Source organism: Xenopus laevis, chromosome 7S, assembly GCF_017654675.1.
Source record: "Xenopus laevis strain J_2021 chromosome 7S, Xenopus_laevis_v10.1, whole genome shotgun sequence".
Lineage (NCBI taxonomy): Eukaryota > Metazoa > Chordata > Amphibia > Anura > Pipidae > Xenopus > Xenopus laevis.
Window position 1 is genome coordinate 9,808,851 of NC_054384.1, and position 27,349 is coordinate 9,836,199.

Consider the following 27,349-nt stretch of genomic DNA (forward strand, 5'->3'; position numbering starts at 1 on the left):
TTAGGAAGCCGTACGTGACACCTGGCAGGACCCAAGTAGCTGAGGGTCATGTCCAAAGCCAAAGGTGTCTATTATAGGCAGAAGATCTCTCTTAGACTGGAATCCATACACTCCCCTTGGGTGTGGGTTTGCAATACTTGACGGTTACACAGGGCGCAGTTTGGAAAAGCCTAAAATTGTACTCCATTGTAAGGCTGCTTTAGCCTTAGTCCTTCTGGCATACGATGGAGAATGTTTCCATGTGGTTAGTTACCTGTAGTTGGGATTGCCAGCAGCTGGAACCTGAAGGCAGGACATTGAGCATCCAATATTTCTGACTTTCTTCTTTTGGGACCTCAGATTATCTGTGCTTTCTAGGGCTCCTTCTTCCTTTATTACAGCCCTGAATATACATTCCTCTTCTGAATAATAAAATTACACTATTACAGTGTAGTATTTTTGCCAAGGCTATCAGCTGGGACTTGTGGCAACCTTGAGCAAATACACTCTCTAGCCTACCTATAACTATCCTTGCCAAAAATCAAGACATCCAGATACTGTTGAACTCCCCATGTCTATAATGACCTTCAAACGCTGGGAGTTGTTGACCCATAGATTGACATTTGCTAACATAAAGAATAATTACAATGTTATTTTTTTGGAGGTAGACATTCACCTTTTAGCCATATTGGTTTTTCCTTGGAGGCTTCTGTTCTGGAATAGGTCAATCAACTGTATCTGCATAAGCCACTTGTTGCCCAGTTCTCAATCAATCCTATAAATTACGCCACATGTAGTCAACATTATCCCACTGCAGTCAAATATAGAGTAATTACATATAGAATATATAATAGAATATATATTGAATATTTTCTCTTTGAACCTAGAACTGAATTATAATATATTTTTTTATGTATACCAGCTGATGCTAGATCTGTTTTTATAAGACCCAAATATTTTCTGTCCTCAATCTGTACTTATTGACATTCTGTGCCATACGAACCCACTAGAGAATTGGGATTGACAGGCAGGGTACGGGCAGGTTCTTTGCAGTCAGTGAGTGACCTCTGCAAGTTCACTAATTGGCCTAATCCTCCATCACCCAACATACAATATTCCATTCTCCTACATGTGTTTCTATGGAAACTGCCAATAGCTCGTGGGTAATATCAAGTCAAGGCACGAGATGATTCACACGCTGTCAATGAAGCATTTGAAGAGGCTTTAGAAGGTTTCGCATATTGGATAGACATTTCTATATTCTCTTGTTATTTTCTAAGAAATTCAGATGGGAAATAAATTCTCCAAAAAAGGCAGATTACGCAGAAGGTGCAGATCTGATTTATGTCAACCTAGTGCTAAGATTTCCAAGTCAAGTATAAATCACTAGATCTAATAATGTTGTACGTGAACCCCGAAAGAGGCAGCAATGACCTAATTTTATCTAGAACACCTTCTGACCCACTCTACTGAATGAGTGATTGAAATGCTATGTCATAACAATATCCCCGCTATAGTTCCAGAGGTGTCCAGAACAAGTGGCTACCTAAACTAAAAAGTCCTGGATTGTTACTGAAATGTCCTGACTTTCGCCCGGCGAGGAAACTTCGGAAAATGAAGCACTCCAATTGCCATCCTGCTGGCGATTTTCATTCTAGCTTGCGGGAAGGCAGGGAAAGGCAGTTCAGGGAGATTAGTTGCCTCGAAGAAGAGGAGATTTGTCGCCGGGTGACTTCTCCCCGAATCTGACCGTGTGTCTCTGCCCTTAAACTCCTGCACTGAACAGACAGAAAAAGATACAACGTTTCTAAAACTTAATTGGCTTTTATCAGAGAGCCCAGAATATATGGCAGTTGCACTTAAATACATTTGTAAAAATGTAGGATAAGCAAAGAAACAATTGTAACTATTTAAGATAAGCAATTTCTTGGGAAAACCGAGACTTGGCAATTGACCTTCATTAGCAAAACTGTAATAACACATAATACCTGACTGTAAAACCTCCAGAAACGTGTTCAAACTTTCCATAACCTTCTGAATCTTGTAAAATGGATATGGTAATTAGGGGGTGTGGCCATAAAATGGGCATGGCCAGAAAAATTCACCACGCTTTGCACAGCAAATCTTTTTTACTAATGCAGGGCAACAGTGCATTATATGCAAAAAAGCTTGTAAAAAAATGTAAAAAGCTTTTATATTTACATACACAGTACATCTCTTTTTAAGTTCCAATCTTTGCTATGAAGGGTCAGAATGTTTCTATGGCAACCGAGTGAATCAATGTCGCTTATAATGGTGGTTTTCTTTTGTTTCAGAAAGTTTTTTTGTTTTTTTTTATACCCTTTAGTGATGTGTTGTGTGGAATAGGAAGTTGTATGAAAACAATGAGGTTTATTTAAAATGAAATATTTATTGGGTTACGATGTATCAAACGGCTCCTTTCTGCTGTCAGAATTTATGTTTCTGTATAAATTGAGAGAAGCTTTTCTATGTTCATATAAGAGAACCAGCCCTGTGTTTTTTTAAATATTGCCTCCTTGCCCCCACCCTGTGCTGGGGTTATACCCTTCACTCTAGGGGTAAACTTTTCAAAGAGTGAAGTTAGAGATAAAGACATTCTGCTAGAGTGAAATACCGCCTCTCTTCATTCATTTCTATGGGATTTTTAAAGGCTTATTTATCAAAGGGTAAAAGTGAAAGTTCATCCTTTGATGAATTCGGCTTTAAAAATCCCATAGAAATGAATGGAGAGAGGTGGTATTTCACTCTAGTGGACTGTGGTGATATCTAACTACACTTTTTGATAAATATACCCCTAGGGTGGGTCACTGCAAGGCTCAAATACAGGACCAATGTCCTAACACCTAAAGCCGTCTCAAGTGAGCCCACCCCCTCTCCCGAGCGCACATGCCGGAGCACTGGGTATTACATGTACAGATGTACGTGACTCCAGTTCTTCTTAGATTGCTCAAATAAAATGGAGATACTGCTTACACTCAGGGGCGATCCTGGCCCCTCCGCTGCCTGAGGCAGCAGCAGTTGCTGCTGCCCCCCCTCCCCTGGAAATTCACTCTTAAAGTACCAGGAGCAGCATTTTTGCTGCCCCTGGTACCTAGTGGGGCACTGCTGCCTGAGGCGACAGCTTCAACTCGCCTCATTGGCGAAGCACCCCTGCATACACTGTCCGACCAATATGTATGTTCTTTCCTGCTCTTGGCTCAGATTCTAATGTTCTTGGAAATTATCCATAGAGATCTAATTTGGCCTCTTGACCCTTGACATACAAATTTGTTGTCAATCTGGCCTTCACACAAAGGCAAAAATAAATGAACCCTAGACCATGTTGTGAGAGCAGAAAGCTAGATGAACAAACCCAGTGATGTTTAAACAATGTGTCCAGTTTTGGCAATGACTGAGTATTAGACCCAGAGGGAAGTCCAGCAGGCTCTAGGTTCCCCTCTGCTTTTGGCACAGATTCTAATGTTTTTGGATATTAATCCACAAAAAGGCCAGCCATGATAAAATTTGACCTCTTGACATACAAATTAGTTGTCAATCTGGCCTTCACACATGGGCAAAAATGAATGAACCCTAGACCATGTTGTGAGAGCATCAAGCTAGATGTATGAACCCAGAGATGTTCAAGCAGTGTGTCCAGTTTTGATAATGACTGAGTTTTAGACCAAGAGGGTAGTCCAACAGCCTCTAAGTTCCCCTCTGCTCTTAGCACAGATTCTAATGTTTTTGGAAATGAATCCATAAAGAGGGCAGCCATGATCCAATTTGACCTCTTGACAGACAAATTCATTGTCAATCTGGCCTCCACACATTGGCAAAAATGAATGAACCCTAGAACATGTTGTGAGAGTATCAAGCTAGACGCACAAACCCATAGATGTTTCAGCAGTGTGTCCAGTTTTGAAAATTAGTTTCAGACCCAGAGGGCAGCCCAACAGCCTCTAGGCTCTCCTCTGCTCTTGGCACAAATTCTAATGTTTTTGGAAATTAATCCATAAAGAGGCCAGCCATGATCCAATTTGACCTCTTGACAGACAAATTTGTTGTCAATCTGGCCTCCATTTTGTATTTTTTGCATTGTATACAATGGTTGCTCTGTAGGTAGCCCTTCTTTCTTAGAGCCCTGGTGTCCTGAGTTTGATTCCAGCCAGGGGCATTATCTACAAGGAATTTGTATATTCTCCCTGTGTGTGTTCCTCTGTCTGCTCCAGTTTCCTCCTGCATTCTAAAAAACATACAAGCAGGTTAATTGGCTAAAATTTTTTACTGTGAGTGGATGATTTAGGGACTTTAGATTGTGAGCTCTGCTGGGAAAGTACTAATGTCAATTTAAAGTGCTGGGTAGGTGTGTTCAGAACTCTCTGCCATGCCGGGACAATCTAGGCTAGGGGCTGCTGTCGTGTCCTTCTCTGTAACTGACGACTGTATGACGGAGATCCGGGCACTAAGTAGAAATTTCCCAATGGGCACGTTTGCAGCTAAAACAATGAACTCAGAGCTTCTCTTTAAAGGTCAGTTTTGTGGGGAGAATCTTCCTTCATTGCCTGGCAACAGTTTTTTATTCTATTGAACAGCTAAAAAGAAGTCACACTGATATCTTCAATTGTAAGACACTGAGATTTCAGAACAAATTCATCCGTTTTACGGTTAAGAAAAAAAAATTCTCGGGGTTCTACAATTGTATTAATATTTATTTTTTTAATTATCACTTCACTTTGTCTTTGTTGCCCTTTGCTTTTATTTAAATAGCTCACAAATAATTCTTCTGCAATGGTTAAATATTGTTTCTGATGTTTGTACAATGGACATGAAAGGTATCGGTTTTATTGCCTTCTAATTTTGTTACTGGACCCCACAGCAAATTAAATTTAGGGCCCCCAACATATCCAGAGGTTGCCGTGTTTTACTAATATATATGTTAAAATTGCTCTTTATTTGGGCCTCATTGGACCCCCTATGCAGAAGCCCTCCAGTCCGACCTTGACTGTAATCACATGACATCTCCAAAATGGAGTGCAGTGACCTGTGTTTCCCTGATGAATACAGTGCTGCCTGCATTCTGCAGTACTGTATTCATGAGGAGCTGGCAGGGAATAGCGTTTTGGTGTTAGATTCCCAGTAGAGAGCAGAAACTTCTGGCCAAGGGTCTTAGGGGAATCTTCCCCAAAACTCTTTGCTTTCAGCTACCAGGGTGGGCTTGAGGGTTCCTTGTTGATGGACCAATGAACATTAAACCTGTATCTTAAATACAAAGCCACATTGTCAAGTGAACAGAAATATAACATTCTGGGAGTTCAGTTTACTTTAAGTTAATTCAAAAAATGCAGAAAGAGAAAGTATAAAGCAAACAATGGCCGCTGTTCTTCGGTTTAAGCAGGAGGAGAAATCCATTAAGTGAAATAATTGGCTGGGCATTACAAATTAATTAGCAGTCCATCTGAATACGGAGAAAGATACCAGGTGATGGATATGTTTATCCGTCGGTTCTTATGCGTTTCAGCCAAATGGCTCATTTGTTTATCATCGATCCGCCCAACAGAAGTGCTTAGGACAATGAGCGCAATTAATGGAACCAACACAGACACAACGACAAAATGCCACGGAGTGAAGTCGATTTCTGCTAACGCTCCTGAGACAAGAAAAATCACTGCAGTAAGTCCAGGGCAGGGTTTTAAGTGTACTATTGTATGGATGGAGAAATTTTATCTCAGGTGACACTCAAAGTGGACATGGAACTACAAGTGGCTTCCATACTGAGAAGGTGGTAGGAGAGCAAGGTAGAGGGACTGGAGTTCAGCCTAGTCCAGGATATGGTAAGGGATTGTAACAAGAACAGAGCTGTGTAACAATTTATATGTCGGGATTCATTTGTCACACCACATGTTCAATGGCAGATTACATTAAAATGATTAAGTCTTACAAAAAGGTCTATGGAGACCTTGAGCAGAATGAACATCCCATGGAGGGAAACATCTGTCCTTTAACCCTCCAATTGGAGAGTCTTGTACTAGAAGATCTATGAGGATTAAGCTGGCCATAGACACAAAGATCAGGTCGTACGAATCTTCGGAGAGTCCCGACATTTCGTCCGGCGGAGATCGGTCGTTTGGTCGAACGGACAAGTTAAAAGATTTCTGTCGGCTGCGGGTAATATCTCTGCGTGTATTGCCGATCATACGATTTTCAGTGGGAGACTGTCACTAGCTTTGGTTGGACATAACTATCGTACGATTGCTGTCAGGGGCAGAACATGAGCTGATCTGTTCTTTTCTACTTTATTTGATCGGAATGGTTAGTGGCAGCTCCGGAGATGGGGAAGTCCCCCCCAACGGTTTTCATTATAGCTGGCGGGAAGGCAGTTTGGGGAGATTAGTCGCCCTGAAGAAGAGGAAATTTGTCACCGGGCGGCTAATCTCCCCAAATGTGACCGTGTGTCTCTGCCCTAAAAGGAAGAAGTGTAGAAGTAAAAGACAGAACTCTGTCTGTTAATTGGCTCATGTGACCTAACATGTATGGTTTGTTTGCTTAGTGTGTGTGCACCGTGAATCCTTCGATACCCAGGGGGCGGACCTTATTTTTTTTTTAAATGGCAATTTTCTTTTTAGGATTATCCAATGGCACATCATATTAAAAAAAGTATATTATTATGAAAATGCTTTATTTACATGAAGCAGGGTTCTAAACATGAGCTGTTTCATGCAATATCTTTTTATAGAGACCTACATTGTTCGGGGGGGGTATAGTTTTCCTTTAAGTAAAATTTGAATATAACCGATATCTGTTTATTGCTTTGGAACAATGTTTAAAAGGTAATGCAGAATGAAACCCTGAGAACACGCATGATTCAGTAAAACTGCTGTGGAATGTAAATCGGCCCCTCTGGGCCAAGCACTCTCTTACCGTGTAACACAGCACTTTAGAATGGATCCAGATTCATTTGGTAGACAGGCTGGCACTCTGTGACACAGCACGGTGCTCCTCTGGAAACCATTGTGGCTTCTCTAGCCATTCCATTTGACTAATAATAAAGGGTAAGTTATCCCTTTACTGTTCCCATAGGAGAGCAGGATTCCATCTGACATTCATCAGATCGTCGCTCCAGCAATCAAGCCTTGCTAATGAAACCCTATTGAATTTCCATCAAAGCACAAAAACCTCTTTGAGAGTCGTCTACAGCAACCGTTTCCCTGTGTCTTCTGGCACCTCCAACACATTACCCTCAGCTCTGTTTTCACATTATAGCTCATATATTGTACACACACATATACAGACAGGGGTTTCATTGGGGATATTCTACAGTCGTTTATGCATATGATGTAATTAAAGCATCAATATACATTATTTTACATTATTATTATTATTTAAACAATATATATATATATATATATATATATATATATATATATATATATATATATATATATATATATTTTAATTACTTATATTAGATATTGATATACATATATATATATATATATATATATATATATATATGGCTCATGCATTAAACATCCATGCTCCTGGCCTATGAACTTACCCATATATTGAAATGCATAGACAAACAATCCCTGTTGTGTTTAAAGGGGAGATTAGTGCACAAAATGTCCTATATATATTGATAATGAGTGCAGAGGGACCCCCTGTATTTGTCTGTTTGAATTTTGTGGTCACAGCCTCATCCCCCACCTAATGGTTTAAAATGTAGAGGTGAGCACAAGTTCCCCTTGTTGCGATGCTTATGAACACCTGTCCATGTCTGAGGCATACAGCTATTGTGGTGCAATAACAGTTGGACGGCTGCAGTCATGTATCTTGTGCTCTAATAAACTTCAGTCACTCTTTACTGCAGTATTGCAAATTGGAGTGATATCACCCCTTCTCTTCCCCCCCCCCAGCAGCCTAACAACAGAACAATGGGAAGGTAACCAGATAGCAGCTCCCTAACACAAGATAACAGCTGCCTGGTAGATCTAAGAACAACACTCAATAGTAAAATCCAGGTCCCACTGAGACACATTCAGTTACATTGAGTAGGAGAAACAACAGCCTGCCAGAAAGCAGTTCCATCCTAAAGTGCTGGCTCTTTCTGAAAGCACATGACCAGGCAAAATGACCTGAGATGCACCTACACACCAATATTACAACTAAAATACACTTGCTGGTTCAGGAATTAATTTATATATTGTAGAGTGAATTATTTGCAGTGTAAACAGTGTAATATAGAAATAAAAACTACACCGTAAAAATCATGACAGAATCAGTTTAAACATAGCTACATTGGCAGCGGTTGAATTGCATAATATTTGCTTGGCAGACTGTCTTCCCTGAATCCCTTTAGAACAGTTTTTGGTATGCCCCAAAGTCATAATGATGAGGGAAGTGACAATTGAAGGGACTTTGGGGCATACAAAAAATTGTTGCCCTCCAACTAGACATTCCAGTGCTAGGGTTGTGCCAACCTTGGCCATGTTGTTGGTCAATCATTTAACCTACCAGTAGGTTGTGAACTGACAGTGTGGAGCCAATTTGCTGTATGTTGGGTTTGTTGTGTATGGAAGTGGTTGCAGCAAGAGGGGTGTAAGTTTGGGGGTCTATACCGGGACCACAGAATAATCATATTGTCATCTAATGACCCTAGTTTGCTAAAGGAATTGTTTAGATGACAATAAAGCAGGCTAGTGGTCAGTGTGGGCATCAGACAGGTGGTAGGGAGATAAGCAAGTCCATTTATAAACCAAAGGTCAAGTTAGGTGGCAGATAATAAGGAAATACCCACTAATAAGACAAGAACTCAAGGCAGGAAGTAGATAGTGGTATTGAATACAAGGGTAATGTAAGGCATTAGTATGTGCAGCCAGAAAGTGTGGTGCTCAGTTACACCAAGGTCTTTGGTTCTAGGTAAGGAAGGTCCCGACCATACTAGATGCTTACAGGACATGGTGACAAAGGCAGGCTGGGGCCACATCAGGTCATGTCCAAATAAATGACAAGTTAAAACCAAAACCCTTCTTGGTCAGCTTCAAGCAACAACAGGACAAAGTTATTTGTGTGATGTTTTCAAAGTGTAGTCACAGCTGATTCTAACCCTCCCAATGTTTATGGATCAACCTCATGTTACTAAACACTAAAGAAAACACCACCAGGTAAAGGAATGACAAAACAATGCAACAATCCATAATAGTGCAGTGATTGTGCATCCTGGGTCTGTCTGGGCTGCCGGAACACCGGGAAAAAACCCGGTGGGCCTCCGGCTCTTGTGGGCCCCACCGGCCCAGATCCGCACCCAGATCCCAGTTCCGTTGGATTCTTTCCTGTCAAGACCTCCCTTTTTGGGCAGTTGTGGCACACTCGTGGTAGCAAGCATGCACACTATCGATAGGGCGCGGAGGTGCAGCAGAAGGGGGCCCTGGGACAGCAGCCGTGGTGGGCCACTGGCCACCCCAGGGCGAACCTGTGTGCTAAACCTGCAGTAAATGTTGCATTTGGGTAATCCAAAGGCCATGGACACATGGAGGCATTTATGGCATTTTGACAGATGTAGTGCTCTCAAGGAGAAATGTAGGAGTCAAAAAGCCCTTGATTGCCGCCCTTGATTGCCACCCTTGAGTGGAGGTCCTCATTAAGCATAAAACATCTCCCTCACTACTCATTGCACTGGTAGGTGACATTGAGGGCCTTATTTATCAAAATCCGAATTTATCTGAGTAAAGCAAAAAAGTCCGACCAAAATAGAATCCACAATTGGACCTTATTTATTTTAAAAATCACAATTTAATCGGAGCAAAAATACAAAGCCCGAATTTTATGGATTTTTTCCCGAAAAATAAGAAATTATCAAAAAATTTGCAATATGCATCATAACAAAATTAGACAGGTGCATAAATTTGGGCACCTCAACAGAGATATTACAGTAGAATAGGAACCTCTGCCATTGACTTATATACAACCTCGGTAGGTCCGAGATGCCGGATTTTCAGGTTCTGACTTTTTACATCCTCGAGGTTTAATAAATATCGAAAAAAATTTCTTCCACTAAAAATTCCGATTTTATAGTAAAAAAAACCTCACATTTTTGAGTTTTTGGCATTCGGACTTCAATAAATAACCCCCTAAGTAATTCATAGGACAGGACAAATTAGTTTTTTGTTACTTGTGTTACAACAAACTCAAAGTTTTCAAGACTATGAATATTTTGTTAAAAAAAACAACTATAAAGCATTTCTTGAAAAAAAAAAATCACAAATTATCCATTCCCTCTGAATTCTCTGCGGCCTCTGCGGAAAGAAGCTGTAGAATTCGTACTGCAACTAAAGGAAATACTTTTCATATGTTAAGGACTCACTGCCTGTAATTTTGTGCTGACGCGAGTTTAAATATATACTTACTTAAGTGTACTGAACTTCAGCTAAATGTCGGAATATAAAAACGTGCACTTTATGAGAGGGAGGTCAGGTATGGGAATGATTGCCTGTAGTTGCATAATTAAATTCTGTCTTGGTACTATTCTGGAAGTGCAGTCTGGAGTTCATGCCAGATAAATCCAAGCACAGATTGTAATGTTAAGCCATAAATATTAAAAGGGGACTAAGGAACCCTGCAATCCGAGTTGCTCGTACAGGAATCAAAAAGTATGGATCATATAATGACTCTTCATGGGCATTAAGTGCCTACAAACGGCTGATTCTCTTACCCACCTTGGCAGGAAATTGTCCTGAATGGGTCCAACACTATAATTTTACCAATCAGTATGTGATTGCAGAAAATGAATGGAAGAGACACGCATCCAACTGCAGATGAAAGCTGTAGCCAAGGCCCACCAGTGTGATACAGTTACAGTAAATATTCAGATGAACCTGCTTTAGCCCACCCCTTTGCCAGATCAAGCCACCTTTGATGGACTCCCTATGTAATTGATAATATACTTTTATTTTATTATGGTCTCCTTTAAAGAGGGAACTAAATCCCCCCCAGTACACAGGTCCCCAACCTCCATTAACATAATCACCCTCAATTTGTTAAAGGAAAGTGTTTTCTCCTTAGAGAACCTCCGAACTGCACAGACATGTCCTTTCCAGATTGAAAAACAGGGCCACCATCAGGGGGCACTGGGGGGGGGGGGCCGATGGCTTCTATATGTTAAGGGGGGCCCGGCCGTGCTGCGTTTCCTGGATTAGCCAGGTCCCCTTGAGCTGCTGAAGAAGGAGCTAAGTTGCGCCAAAGTAGGAGCTGAGTTACGCCAAAGAAGGAGCCGCAAATTCTGATGGTGGCCCTGGGCAGTGATGAGTGAGCACAGTGTCGGATTGGGCTCGCCCTGACCTGCTTCTTCGCTGCCCCATGATGAATTGCACTGCTGCGCTCGCTCATGCGCGCCCGCTACTGTTCGGGCATCGGGCCAGGGAATTGGAGGTCTGGAGGGGACTGCCAGGAGGGCCATTTGTTTGCAGCCCCGGTGGGCCCCCAAGGCTCCAGTCCGACCCTGGGTGAGCAGCCTTATACACATAGCCAGACCTGTGCTTCTGCTTGATCACCGCCATCCGAACTGGGTGAGAATGGTAGTGATGTAGCCAAACGCGGCAGCCACAACTGCTGCACAGCTCTGTAGTTCAGGAGACCTGTTAGGTTTAGGAACATGGGGGTCATGCAACTGGGAAAGGGGCTTGTCGCCAAGAAGAAGAGGCGATTTGTCGCCGGGGCGACTAATCTCCCCGAATCTGCCTGTGTGTCCTTACCCTAAAAATCCTTTATTGACACAACCAGGGCAAGAGCAATGTTTCAAACCTCTCAGGTCTTTTATCAAGCTACTGAATCAATAAATGCACAACCCTGAGATATCTGAAATGTTGCCATTGCCCTGGACATTTCTATAAAGGCTTCTTAAAGAAGAATTTTGTCTATGGTACATGTGAATGTTTTGAAAAAGTACTGGTGGACATGGCCACCATATCGCATGCACCAAATCCCAAATCAAAAGTTTGGTGAGTGCTTACAAACATCACAGTTCTTTATAAAAGTGTAGGATATGACTGGGTGGCATGTGCCACTAAAATCTTGAAGCCCTACTGGAATCCTAGGAAGGAATACTACATTGTTGGTAAAAAAAATTGTGAATTGTGATCATTGTTGGCAGATCTTTAGTAATCGAGCCGTAGAAGGGGTACGATTTTCTTTCCACTAAGAATGGATTATTTACTGTGGGAAGCAGAGCATTATTCCACATCCACCTCAGGTTCCATGTTTGATAACATCTGAGCCTGAGTTCTCTGAGCTGCTGGACTACAGTGATAAAGGGAATATAAGGCCACTGTCATTCTGGCTTTGATTATTTTATTCACTTTCACATTTGCCTTGTATCCTCTGTCCTAGTGGTACTGAGCCAGAGAGATCTTGGGGAATAGCAATGCAGAGAAATAGATCTCACTGTCCTTGGATGACCTGGAGATGTTTGTAGCAAAGCTTGATGTTTCTTATGAAAGCTGAGGCATAAAAAACAAATGAAATATTCTTCCTCATTCCCTGTGTGCTAGTGCGTGATAAGGAACAAAGAGACATTAAAGAACAAGGCGATGGTGGAAGGAATTTGTTGAGACAAGGAAAAGTGTTTTGGAAGAGTCGATGCTTCTTCTGCTTTCATTTTCCCAAGACAAATTTGGATTTATACCTCCCAATGGCACAGTCCTCACTTGTGAACCCAAAAAGGCATACTGGAATGTCAATTGAATTGCGGGGAGATTAGAGGCACATTTGGGAATAATTCAGCTTCGGCAGATCTGGGGGGATGCCCAAAAAAAATGTACCTTAGGGGAAACTATGACATGCAACTGGTTTTAGTACACAGCAGAAAGGAAATTTACTTTGGGCCCTCAGGATATATTCTGGTCCTGGAACTTTATCTCCTACCTTTACCTCCATTAACCGTGGTACCCTTTAACAAACTACTGTGCTGGCAAAGAGAAAAAAACCTTGCCTAAAGTATTTATGATAAAACATGGTAATTTAAATAACTAGAAAATGAGCTCAAGTCCTGCAGATTAAGGTTAGCCACAGTGCTTGTAATAGCCACAAAGCTCGTTAGACATAAAATCAAAGGCTTCAGAGATAATATCGCGAAATGAGGAACATCGAATAGTCTCAAAGTCTGTGAGAAATTAAATAAAACTCACAGCATTATTAAAGTTAAACTAAGAAGAGAAAGGGAAATAATGATGATACCTTAATGAAGAAGGATTTGGGAGACTATGGTAAATAGTAGGTTGTACTGTCAGTCAAGGTAGACTTGCCTAGTTAGACATCCACATCCATTGCCACTCTCATTTTAAGCACTGAAGGTTCTAAAAAGGGTTTCAGTTAGGACCTCTGAATGCTTTGTTATTGTATTGGCCATAATGAAGCTATTCTAATGATCTATTATGAGTTGGACCATTATGGAAATTTGGTGGGAAATTTTGTGATGCTTTGCCTAGGGCCATCACACATCATGCCAGGAGTGTTGGTGGACCCTTGGGGACCCAGTCCAACAAAGGGTAAATGTCTCAGTCCCTAACACACTAACATGAGATTCATCAGGAGCCAATGTCCTGCTTATGGAAGGAATCCACAATAACCAATAGAAACCAATTCAAATGCAGGAAGAACTTACTCTATGCAGATGTTGCTATGGTTGCTACTCAAGACCAGGGGTGTAGGAAAATGCAAACTATAATATGTTTTAGACAGTAAAACAGTCCAAGAAATGTTGTATAAGTCAAAACAATAAATTTTAGTAGAATTTCAAGGACTCAGCCTTCAGGATCCCAGCAACTTCAACAAATCAAAGACTGAAAGAAAGTAGTTCAATGGCATGGCAAGAACCTGCAGGGAGATATATTGCTTGCTCCAAAATAGAACACAATTCCACCGAGCAGCTGATGATCTTTTGTACCAAATACAACACATAGGTCATTTAGAATTAGAAACACAGGAGTGTCACTTGGACATGAATTGAAGATTGCCACAACAGGATTCCAACTTGAGAATTGTTATAATATTTGTATGTCATTCATATGACTTTATTAGAGTGCACAGTAAGTGATTACATTTCACTCCAGGAACAAACTAGCTGTATTCAGTCCTTTACATGTCCTGATTTTGACCATTCTTCCCAACCAGGGGGTTGACAGTTTTGACAGATCCTGTGCTCCTGTTGGACGGCAGTTTTGTCTGAGAAATTATTGTGCTAATGAAAGTGTAGGGTACGTTGGCAGAAGAAGAGCAGAAGCTGCTCATCCTTCATTTCCTGTCAACACATTGGCTTGAAGAGCAAAACAATTGGCCTCCTCTGTGTATGGCCAGTCATATGTCCATTCAACTGGTCTGAGACATTGAAAGGTTGACCAATCTATGACCACCTTAAAAAAGCAAAATTAGAGTTTGCCTTTGAATGTGTCTCTGGGTTGGAAGAAAAAAAGAGAGATCTTGTGGTGGAGAACTTCATCCCACATGAGTTGACCTTCCATTGCCCCATCCAAAGAAAGTTTCTTAACTGGGTGTTGGAGATATTAATGGATAACATATATATCAACCATAGGTGAATACTTTCAGTCATTCCAGTGTCTCATTTATGAAGAAAAAGTTTGGAACCAAGTTCATTTTGTAAAGTTTAGAGACACAGAGTGATCTTTCTTATCACAACACCCCATAGGGTGCATCTTTTGTAGGATGTGTCCAAACCACCAAAGGTTCTTCTCGATAAAAAGCATCTACTCTTCTGGGAAGGCTTCTGCTAGATGTTGGGACATTATTGGGATTTCCTTCCATTCATTAATTAATTAGGTTGTCACTGATGTTGGGGATAACCTCTGACTCATAGTCAATGTTCCAGTTTATCTGACAGGTGTTCATTTGGGTTGTGGTCAGGGCTTTGTGAAGGCAAGTGAAATACTTCTATTCCCGTCTGTAATTCAGAATGGACCGTACCTTTTTCAATGGAGGACATTATTGGGCAGGAACGGGAGAGAGCCTCCCTCAAGTGTTTTCTGAATTAATTCTTAGGTTTTAGTATTTAAGGTAAGGTCACACTGAGGGGCACATTTACTAAGGGTCGAATATCGAGGGTTAATTAACCCTCGATATTCAACCATCGAAGTAAAATCCTTCGACTTTGAAGTCGAAGGATTTACCGCAAATACTTCGATTGAACGATCGAAGGAAAAATCGTTCGATCGAACGATTCATTCCTTTGAATCGAACAATTCGAAGGATTTTAATCCATTGATCGAACGATTTTCCTTTGATCAAAAAAAACTTGGAAAGCTTATGGGGAAGGTCCCCATAGGCTAACATTGTATCTCGGTAGGTCTAAAGTGCCGAAATAGGTAGTTGAAGTTTGTTTTAAAGAGACAGTACTTTGACTATCGAATGGTCGAATAGTCAAATGATTTTTAGTTCGAATCGTTCGATTTGAAGTAGTAGTAGAAGGTCGAAGTAGCCAATTCGATGGTCGACATACCCCAAAAAAAACCTTCGTAATTCAAAGTTTTTTTACTTTGAATCCTTCACTCAATCTTAGTAAATCTGCCCCTGAGCGTTTCGGGGGAGATTTAGTCACCTGCATTTTAGTGCACTCTCTGCACTAGCGACGTGCACAGTCCCCGACCCCCTCCAGCGCTGAAAATCTGAGCGTCGTGAGGAGGGGTGGGGCAGCAAAGGAAGGCCGACCTCAGGCGGCAAAGAAGCAAGGGTCGCCGCTGTTAGGCGCCTCAAAGAAGAGATTTGTCGCCGGGCAAATAATCTCCCCAAGTCTCCACATGTCTCTGCCCAAAGAGAAAAGAAGCAATAACTTTATATAAATATATACAGGCCCGGACTGGCAATCTGTGGGTTCAGGCAAACGCCAGAGGGGCTGCTATAAAGTGCCATAGAAAGTCAGTATTTAGTGAGATGATTGGGCCTCCGTGTACCTGAAATGCCAGGGCCTATTTTAATTCTCAGTCCGGACCTGTTATGAGTGAAGAAGAGAAATAGTGGGCCCGTGTGTGTAAGAGCAGCAATAGCACACACTGGGGGTCATTTATCAACACTGGGTAAATTTGCCCATGGGCTGTAACCCATGGCAACCAATCAGATGGCTGCATTCATTGTTCCACTTGCAGCTGGCTTTAAAAAGCTAATCACTGATTGGTTGCTATAGGTAACTGCCCATGGGCAAATTTGCCCAGTGTTGATAACTGAGCCCCAGTTGTACAACACACAGTAACACACAGTAACACACAGTAACACACACTCTCCCGCTGCCGAAAATGGAGCCGCCCCTCCCCATCCCGCGCAGCAGGGCAGAGGGCCAGGAAACGCGGAACCAGCCAATCAGACGGCAGAGAAGGGCGCAGAGGGGCGTGGCCAAGAACCTCTCCTCGGGTTTTGGCTTTTTATTTTTATTCTTCAGTCCGTGAATCCGGGGCCGGGGCGCCGCGTGACGTAGGGAGAAGACACCAGATTGCCGGATCTAACCGTATAAAGGGGAGGAGCAGGCGGCGGCGGTGAGAGGAGAGACGAGCGCTGCCCAAGGACACGCAGAGCTCGGGAGGGAAGGTACGGGGACAGCGGAGGAGACTGAGCCCCAGCGGGGAGATTATCGGGGAGGATGGTGTCCGGGATGATCTGCAAGGCCGTGGTGTGAGTATCCTCCTCCTCTCTGTGTAGAACACTGTGTCTCCTGCTCTTAATGTGCGGAGCTCCAGGCAATACATCATAATGATGGGACCATTGGATTCATGGGCCTATAATAATAATAATAATAATAATAATAATAATAGTGTCTATTTAATATGGGCGGGGTCTTATACAGGGGCCAAGTGCTTCTCAGGTGACATTGTTGGAGTAGCCCAGTGTCTGTGTATTCTCTGTGTGTGGCCCCAGATGGTGTGGCCCCAGATGGTGTGGCCCCTGATGTTGTGGCCCCTGTGCTGGTGCGGATCTTGTAGGACAAGCTTGTTCATTCTGACCTGAGGACTGGGGCCAATGGTGAATTTTCCTCATGCCCCCCCTGTGTTTTAGTGGCCCCTGAGGGCTGGGATAGGAAAATGGTTAAAGGATATATATATATAGAAAATGTAAATATTTTATACATCCAAAATGTCCAGCCCTCCAGCTGTTGCTGAATTTCAACCTGCGCCCCTCTTTTATTTAAAAGGTTGTTCACTTTTAGGGTCAGGGCACACGCTCAGATTCGGGGAGATTAGTCGCCCCGGCCACAAATCTCCTCTTCTTCGGGGCCACTAATCTTCCCAAACTACCTCCCGCCAGCTAGAATGAAAATTGCTGGCGGGATGGCACTCGTATCGATTCGTTTTCCGAAGTCGCCCCAAAGTTGCCTCACTTCGTTAAACTAAGTGCTCCGAGTGCCATCCCGCCGGCGATTTTCATTCTAGCTGGCGGGAGGCAGTTTGGGAAGATTAGTTGCCTCGAATAAGAGGAGATTTGTGGCCAGGCGACTAATCTCCCCGAATCTGAGTGTGTGCCCTGACCCTTAAATTAACTTTAAGTATGATGTAGAGAGTGATATTGGGAGATCGTTTAATTTGAGATCATTTGCAATTGGTTTTCATTTTTTTATTATTTGTTTGAGGTATTTAGCTTTTTATTCGGCCATTCCCGATTTTACAGTTTCAGTAGTCAGAAGAAAAAGGCAAATAACCCCCAAAAAAATAAAATATAAATAATGAAGACCAGTTGTAAAGTTGCTAGGATTCGGACCTTACATAACATACTAAAGGTTACGGAGCTTCGGTAAGTTATTTTTTAACTTTGCGATTTTAAAGTTTCATTTCTCTTGGTGTTTTGTATACTAACAAATTTTTTTAAAAAAAAATATTTTGATGTTACTGGTCCTTTAACTTAAAGGGATACTGTCATGGGAATTTTTTTTTTTTTTTCAAACCGCATCAGTTAGTAGTTCTACTCCAGCATAATTCTGCCTTGAAATCCATTTCTTAAAAGAGCAAACAGATTTTTTTATATTCAATTTTGAACTCTGACATGGGGCTAGACATATTGTCAATTTCCCAGCTGCCCCAAGTCATGTGACTTGGGGCAGCTGTGATGTGGCATTTATTAGAGTGCTGGGACAAAGGTTGTATAATATTTAATACTGCACAATGTGGATTCCTGTCCTTATCAGAGTGTGAATACCAAACTTATATCTGCAACCTGTGGCTCCTAAGCTGTTGCTTAACTACAAATCTCAGCATCCTCTGGTATGTGAACAGCTAAGGTGCCACAAATTGATTAAATCTTCTGTAGCGTGTAATGTACAGCAGAGTCTATGATATTCATGGCTGCCGAGTATACTGACAGATCTATGTTCATTGTATGATGGGCTGGGTGCCTATATTTGACATGTCTGTGATTTCTAGATAGGAAATAAAAGCAGCGTGGTGATTAGCCCTCTACTTCCAAAGTATCTATGTGACTGAGAATATTTATTACTCTGCTTGTTAAAGCGGTTGTTCACCTTTAAGTTAACTTTTACTATGATGTAGAGAGTGATATTCTGACACAATTTGCATTAGTATTTCTTTTTTTTATTACTTGTGGCTTTTTAGTTATTTCACTTTTTATTCAGCGGCTCTCCAGTCAAAGGAAAATACAGGTATGGGATCGGTTATCCAGAAACCCGTTATCCAGAAAGTTCCGAACTACGGAAAGACGATCTCCCATAGACTCTGTTATAATAACATAATCCAATCCTTTTTTTTTTATAAAGTATCTACTTTTTCTCTGTGATAATAAAACTGTACCTTGTACATGACCTAAACTAAGATATAATTAATCCTTATTGGATGCAAAACCAGACTATTGGGTTTATTTAATATTTACATGATTGCCTAGTGGCCATACACTAGAAGATCCGTTCGTTTTGGTCGCCAAACTAGTAGATCTTAACCCGATATGCCCACTAACGACTGGGCGATATCAGATGAATCCGAACGTTTACTAAGGGTCGAACGATAGGAGTACAATACTGCGAATGGGCTCCAATGGTGGATTGTGATGCGGTCCTGGATTGTAGTAAATAATCTAAGTTGACCGATCGATATCTGGCCGATTTTTGGCCTGATATCAATTGGGAGAGCCCCCACACATGGGCAGATAAACTGACGAATCAGTCTGAAGGACCGATATCGGCAGCTTTAATCTGCCCGTGTATGGCCACCCTTAAGGTAGGAAGATCCAAACTACAGAAAGACTGTTATCCGGAAAACCCCAGGACCCAAGCATTCTGGGTAGAAGGTCCCATACCTGTAATTCATAAACTGTAAAAAAAGAAGAAATGAAGGCCAGTAGTACATGTGCTAAAATTGCTGCTGCAGAACATCATGGGAAGAGAGATTTAGCAGGCCAACTACATAGAAGTCCGATGTAAGCTGTTTAGCTCAGTATCAGTTGGCGAGCCTCGTCTTCCTCATTCTATTCCGATGAATGGTGGCTGCTGGCAGGATTAAACAGCAGTTGCACATTCATATTTAAAAAATGCAATTTGTACAGTTTTGGGTCATATAATGAGTGCTAATTAATGGGGCTTGTCCCAAAGTAATAAACTGCCAGTTGGGATAACCGGGAATGCTGCCAGCGCCATGAATAAAGCCAATATTTATAAATATATGATTTTCAAACCAAAACCAATGTGTATGCCACTGCCCAAACACCTAGGGGCCCATTTACTTAGTTCGAGTGAAGGAATAGAATAAAAAAAAAAACTTCGAATTTAGAATGATTTTTTTGGCTACTTCGACAATCGAATGGGCTACTTCGACCTTCGAATCGAACGATTCAAACTAAAAATCGTTCGACTATTCGACCATTCGATAGTCGGAGTACTGTCTCTTTAAAAAAAAAACTTCGACCCCCTAGTTCGCCACCTAAAACCTACCAAAGTCAATGTTGGCCTATGGGGAATGTCCCCATAGGCTTTGGAACCATTTTTAGGTCAAAGAAAAATTGTTCGACCGATGGATTAAAATCCTTCGAATCGAACGATTTTTCGATCATTCGATTGAACTATTTTGGCCAGGATTTGGCCTTACACAGTAGGATTCTGATATGGCCAAACCGAATCCTTAAAATCACACAACTTTTTGTAACATAAAAAGGAAGTCAAAAAATTTTTTTTTTTTCCTTTCTTTTTTTTTTTTTTTTGTAACTTGCATTTTATTGAGTTTTATAAAAACAAGAAAAGTACAGACATTTCCAATGATGCCAGACAGTCAAGGTAAGTAACAGTGGAATATTACTAGCAAACGCTGGTTACATGCAATACACATCCGAGAAAGAAAAATCATAGATAGCAAACAAGTGGGGGGAAGGGTTAACAAAAAATAAGATCCAGCCCTACTCGATGCCCTCAAGTATACAAGGTGGAGCAAGCCCAGGGATCTTTTTTTTTTCCTTTCTATCCCCTGATCTCCAGATGAAAATTTGCATTTGGTTTAGGCTTGGTATTCGGACAAATCTTTCACAAAGGAGATCGGCGAATCCAAAATATTCAGTATTCAGTGAATCCCTAGTTAAAATATATTTCAAAACACTGTGAGCATGTGCCATGCTTTATGTACAATAGATCCAACCAGACAAATCGAATTGCCTTCTGCGAGGAGCTGAGCAGAAACCAGACCTTGGGGTGGCAGTGGATGTGATCGAGCTTAACCATTTGATACCATTACACACAGAACTCTAATGATGAAATAGAGACTATTCGACTAAAACATTCTCTTTGTACTTGGTTAGAGAATTTGCTCAAACATAGACAATAAACAGTGGCAATTGCTGAATAATGGAATATGCTCTCGTGTAGAATTCTTGCCCTTATATAGATGGTGACTGGATGCTATAGATGACTATAACTCTGTGCCTTTTATTAGAGTTCAACATAAACATTGACTTTCCAATTGCTTTTTATTTTTTTCCCGAGTTTCTCAGGAGCTTCTCAGTAAGCCTGACTGCCGGTTACCTAAACTCCTACAATTTTATACAATGTAGCCTAAGCCCCGAGTGAGCATTCTCCCTAAAGTTTAAGCAACTGTTACACTGTAATACATTGGTTACATAGCGTCCCACTGATATTGTTTTATCAACTTTTATAAGGAAAATTGTAACCGATCAGAAAGTTCATGACCTGGCTTACAAAGCACATAATAGAAGTATGAATTCAATTTTTCAACAACATTTTTTTGAAATGGTAAAAAATAAATAAATAGAAAGTATTAGGATGGATATTGTCTTAGCAAAAATCTTCTTTTCTTCGCTATTTCTATAAAACTTGCTTAAGAAAACAGTGTTACTTTCCCTTTAACTCTGCACAGTAGGCAGAGAGGGATACAGGCAAGACTTGGATTATAAGGATTTTTATTTTATGAGGTTTTTCCCCCTCCCCAGCCAGCTGTCTATAACACTTCCTACTAGAATTATTTGGTATCTCTCTCTCCTCTCTGACTTTCTGTTTCACTGAGTCTCTATCAAATAACTCTGCTTCTGCCAACTGAAACTGTGTGATCTGCCCCGGGCCCAGAAAAATGCTGCTTGGTTGCCAATCAACTGCAAAGCAACTGTGAATGACTCTTGTGCCCAGATTCTATATGGAGATTTTTTTATATTCAATTTTGAAATCTGTCATGGGGCTAGACGTTTTGTCAATTTCCCAGCTGCCCCAGTCATGTGACTTGTGCCTGCACTTTAGGAGAGAAATGCTTTCTGGCTGGCTGCTGTTTTTCCTTCTCAATGTAACTGAAGGAGTCTCAGTGGGACATGGGTTTTTACTATTGAGTGCTGTTCTTAGGCTAAGGCCACACTAGGCGATAGCGCCGCGATTTGACTCGCGAGGCAATTTCGAGCGACAGTAGAGAAAAGATCGCCGCGTGTGTTTTTACGCTGGCGATTTTTCGCGATTCCCCATAGACGCCAGCGCAAAAGTTTCCCCAGCGATTGCGGCTTAAAAGTCGCGGCGAAAAGTCGCCGCGAGTCAAATCGCGGCGCTATCGCCTAGTGTGGCCTTAGCCTTAGATCTACCAGGCAGCTGTTATCTTGTGTTAGGGAGCTGCTATCTGGTTACCTTCCCATTGTTCTTTTGTTTGGCTACTGGGGGGAAAAAGGGAGGGGGTGATATCACTCCAACTTGCAGTAAAGAGTGATTGAAGTTTATCAGAGCACAAGTCACATGACTTGGGGCAGCTGGGAAATTGACAATATGTCTAGCCCCATGTCAGATTTCAAAATTGAATATAAAAAAATCTGTTTGCTCTTTTGAGAAATGGATTTCAGTGCAGAATTCTGCTGGAGCAGCACTATTACCTGATTCATTTTTGAAAAAAAAAATGTTTTCCCATGACAGTATCCCTTTAAGTTTTCATTTATTTTTTAAGTTTTTTAATTTAATACGTTTTTAATTTAAGTCTTTAAGTTTAAATTCTATAGTGAAAAGAAGTTTCTGCATGTCTGGGCTGAGGACCGTGGCCTTGGGGTGGAGGGGTTATAAACTCATATTACCCCCAGTTTGCTGCATGAGTAAAGGCCATAATCTTTATACGGACACCTGTTTGTTGGGCTATAAAAGGAAGTGTCAGCGAGGGGAGTTGTGCAGTAGCATCAATCATCGGCAAGCAAAGAAAGGTTCCAGACATCATAGACAGAGGGTCATTAATCTCTGCAAGTTGCTGGATGTTCTGCCCATGGCCGGTGATTTATGGAAAGCAAAACAAAGACGGAGAGAACACAATTAAAAAAAAAAAAAAAAAAAAAAAAAAAAAATGTATCATGGAAAACAATATGCAGTGTTTAGTATATAAAAATTTCATGTATGTTATGGTCTTTATTTATACTTGTACAGGGAAGTGTTATAAGATGGACCTTTATCTTGCAAAGCCGCAGCTTTATGGCTGAGGGTCATACTGGTCCGAGATCTTACCTCACTGCCATTGTCCCTATCACCGCTATTAGCCCTTAACAGTATTAATTAGATAAGAACATTAATACAAATTCACCCCATGCTACACCTATTCTAGATTTTATGCCTGGCCCATTCCAAGTGAAGCCTTCGTAAGCGTATGATGGGTAGCTAGAGCATTTTTATGCTTCCAGGTGTTTACCTTTTAAATCAAAAATTCCCATAAAAGGGATACTGTCATGATTTTTATGGTGTTGTTTTTTATTTCTAAGTTGCACTGCAAATAATTCACTCTACCATATAAAATGTTATTCCTGAACGAACAAGTAACATTTTTATTTTACTTGTAATATTGGTGTGTAGGCAGCCATCTGAGGTCATTTTGCCTGGTCATGTGCTTTCAGAAAGAGCCAGCACTTCAGGATGGAACTGCTTTCTGACAGGCTGTTGTTTTTCCAAGTCTCAATGGGACTTGGATTTTTACTATTAAAGGAACCGTAACACAAAAAAATAAAAGTATTTTAAAGTAATGAAAATATATTGTCCTGTTGTGCTGCATTGGTAAAACTGATATGTTTGCTTCTGTGTAGCCATGGGGGCAGCCATTCAAAGCTGAGAAAGGAGAAAAGGCACATGATAAACAACAGATCACAGATAAGCTCTGTAGAATACATTGGGATTTTTTCAGAATTTATCTATCTACTGCAAAGCCGCTTGAATGGGTGCCCCCATGGCTACACAGCAGCTTGTTTATATAAACTATAGTAGTACTTATCTGTTATCTAATGTGTATCCTGTGCTTGAATGGCTGCCCCCATGGCTACACAGCAGCTTGTTTATATAAACTATAGTAGTACTTATCTGTTATCTACTGTGTATCCTGTGCTTGAATGGCTGCCCCCATGGCTACACTGCAGCTTGTTTATATAAACTATAGTAGTACTTATCTGTTAGCTACTGTGTATCCTGTGCTTGAATGGCTGCCCCCATGGCTACACTGCAGCTTGTTTATATAAACTATAGTAGTACTTATCTGTTATCTACTGTGTATCCTGTGCTTGAATGGCTGCCCCCATGGCTAACGAGCAGCTTTTTTATATAAACTATAGTAGTGTATCTGTAGCAACCACTCCAGTTTTAGGGCAGAGACGCACTCTCTCATATTCGGGGAGATTAGTCGCCCGGCGACAAATCTCCTCTTCTTTGGTCGACTAATCTCCCTGAACTGCCTTCCCGCCGTCTAGAATGTAAATCGACGGGGGATGACACTCTAAGCGCTTTGTTTTCCGAAGTTGCCTGTTTCCTCACGAGGAATTTACGGAAAATGAAGGGCTTTGAGTGTAGTACACACAGGCACAGTCACCCATCTGTGACCCCAAAGGCTGTCTGTGGATGCTGGGAATGGTAGTACAATAACAGCTGAAGAACTAGAAATAATGTGACCCTGTGCTGGTTACTACACTTGTACCTATGCAGAGGTGAGTGTGTGTAGTTTGTATATATGGGAGTAAACAGCAACCCTCACCCCATTCCATCAGGTAGCGTCACTGTGTAATACAGATGATTAAGATAATATTCCTATTATCCCCTGTGTGACTCGGTCTGGCTGCGTAAATTGCTAATGATAATGAACGTTCATTAGGTGAGTGTCCTCTCTGCCTCATGTCCTGGGCATGTAGAAACAAACCACCCAATCACATTAAAACTCCGCTCTGAATTCTGGGAAGCACCCACCCCGGGTAGGAATGCAGGCCTGTCGCTAACTGCAAGTTCGGGGACTGTTATTGTTGGGGTTATTATGTGCCAAGTTATTATAAAACAGAATGTGCAGGCAGATATTTTTCATTATTATCCTCTCTTATGTTATCTGCTTGTTACATATGTCTAGCGCATCCGCTTATGTAAATAGTTCATCTGGGATGTCATTTTGTAACTGAAAAACGCAAGTGCATAAAAATCCCCTTTGTTTAGATAACGTTTAATAGTCCTGTTAAATTCTGGCACACAATGGAGCTAATAAATGTTTCTATTCTATAATTTCACTTATTTTCTTTCTGAGCTTTTGTTATTCTTCTACGCTTATCAGCCATGGGCAGCAGTGCCCCTAAGACTAAAGGTGGCCATAGACGCAAATATCCGCTCGTTTTGGCAATTTTTCCCCGATATGCCATTAACGAGCATGGCTATATTGGTGGTAATCCGATTGTTCGGCCGATTACGATGTGCCATGGGCTCCGGCGGGCTCGGTCGGGTCAAAATCAAACCTGACTGAACGACCGATCTCCGCCGGACGAAAGATGTCGGCACACGCCACACAGGATCCGAAAATCGGACGAATCCTCGATTCGTACGATAGGATCTGTGTGTCTATGGCCACCTTTAGGCCAGACACTACGGATTCTCCGCAGATGAGAATTGCTGCCCGGCTGCTTCTCTTCTGCAGGTACGGTGGATTTCGGCGCAAAATGCAACATGTCCCATTTCGACACCAAAATCCACCACGTCTACCTGCACCTGAGCGAAGGCAATGCTTGTGGGTGCGAGCAGAGTAGGAGCAGAGTAGGAGCAGAGTAGGAGCAGAGTAGGAGCAGAGTAGGAGCAGAGTAGGAGCAGAGTAGGAGCAGAGTAGGAGCAGAGTAGGAGCAGAGTAGGAGCAGAGTAGGAGCAGAGTAGGAGCAGCAGACTCCGCAGGCTGACATCCACAATCATGTGGCCCTGGCCTTATGGGAGGAAGCTTTTCAAATGAAGAGACATACTGTGTCTTGTGAGACTGTCGTTCTTATCATGTATGCATATATATATATAGAATCTATGCCATAAAGCATGGCAAAACTGCTGTTTTTTTTTTTTTTGCCAGGAAGGAAGTAGATGCAGTCGGAAATACACAGTAATAAAAAGTTACTCTGCCTCTATAGGAAGTAGGAATGCACCGAATCCACTTTTTATGAATTCGGCCGAACTACTGAATCCTTCGTGAAAGATTCGGCCAAATACAAAACCCGGATACTAATTTGCATATGCAAATGAGGGGTGGAAAGGGGAAAACATTTTTTACTTCCTTGTTTTGTGACAAATAGTCACGCGATTTCCCTCCCGTCCTAATTTGCATATGCAAATTGGAATTCGGATTCGGTTCGCAGGGCAGAAGGATTCAGCCGAATCTGAATCCTTCTGAAAAAGGCCAAATCCTGGCCCAATCCCGAACCGAATCCTGGATTCAGTGCATCCCTAGCGGTGCCAGTAACAGCCCGGAGAGCAACTACCCTCCAGTGGAGAACAGTGGCGGGCAAAGTGCCCGTGTTTATTTTGCATTGTAACCAACTTTAAGGTTGGCAGGTACCAGCTAAAATATGTAAGTATTAACGGGGTTGTTCACCTTCCAAACACTTTTTTCAGTTCAGTTGGTTTCAGATTGTTCCCCAGAAATAGACTTTTTTCCATTATTTATTATTTACACTTTTTCCAAAATCTAAGTTTAAAGTTGAATGTCCATGTGTTTGAGTCTGGCAGCTCAGTAATTCAGGCGGAGACTCTAAACAATTACAATTTTTGCAACATTTAGTTGATCCATTTCTCAGCAGCATCTCTGGAGTATCAGCAACTATTGTATCAATTCTAACATCTGCCTGTATTGAAATTAGGGATTCTGCTAAGCAGGGACAAAGATAACAAATGTATCAACTAAATGTATTAATTTAGAAAAGTTTACAGGGTCAGCGACCCCCCCCTCCCAGAGTTGCTTAAGAATGTGAAAAAGGACACTTTACACTTCATTATAAGCAAAACAATCACACATACAAAATAGAAAGTAATTGGAAAAAGTCATTATTTCTGGTGATCTATCTGAAACCACTAGTTGTTTGAAGGTAAACAACCGCTTTAACAGGTAGGGGCTAATAAAAGTCGGCTTATTACTGCCCTGTATATATGGAGTGTGCTCAAAAAACAAAAAAGCCCAATTGCTCTCAGCATGTCTCCTTTAAACAAGGTATTTTAGGTTAAAAACTCAGAAATACTGAAATGTAATTTCCTATACAGTCCTATTATTTTTATAACGATTCCCCTTTTCTCTGTAATAAATATAACGTGGAAAGCTCCAGGTTCTGCGTAAAACATCCCATAAATATGATAATTATAATAATTCCTACTTCCTGTTAGTGTTTCGTTTAAAGAAAGATTCCTGCCTTCATGATGAGGGATGTTTGCTATATCCTTATCTTCATCCGCACACCTTGCTGTTTGGCCTTACCCTTCCCTATCGTTTTATTTGATTTCCTCCTATAGCAGATAAACCTACAGAATTGTGTAATCTTCCCATTGTCCGACCTACTGGCTTCCAGCCTGACCTTTGGCAGCTTTGATCAATTGCTCGTCTCTTCTGTCTGATCCTATATACCAGGGGTCCCCAACCTTGCCTCAAAACTTGCCTGGAATTCAAAAATA

The 27,349-nt window shown here is 41.5% G+C and overlaps 1 protein-coding gene across 1 annotated transcript in view; it reads left to right on the forward strand.

Annotated features, from left to right (window-relative positions):
• Window positions 1-16,398: 16,398 nt before the first annotated feature.
• Window positions 16,399-27,349, forward strand: part of reep3.S (receptor accessory protein 3 S homeolog) — a 98,582-nt gene continuing 87,631 nt past the window's right edge. The window contains exon 1 of the mRNA XM_041570865.1: window positions 16,399-16,644. Within this exon, the coding sequence (XP_041426799.1) occupies window positions 16,613-16,644 (32 nt within the window). The 5' untranslated portion in view covers window positions 16,399-16,612. The remainder of the gene's footprint in view (window positions 16,645-27,349) is intronic.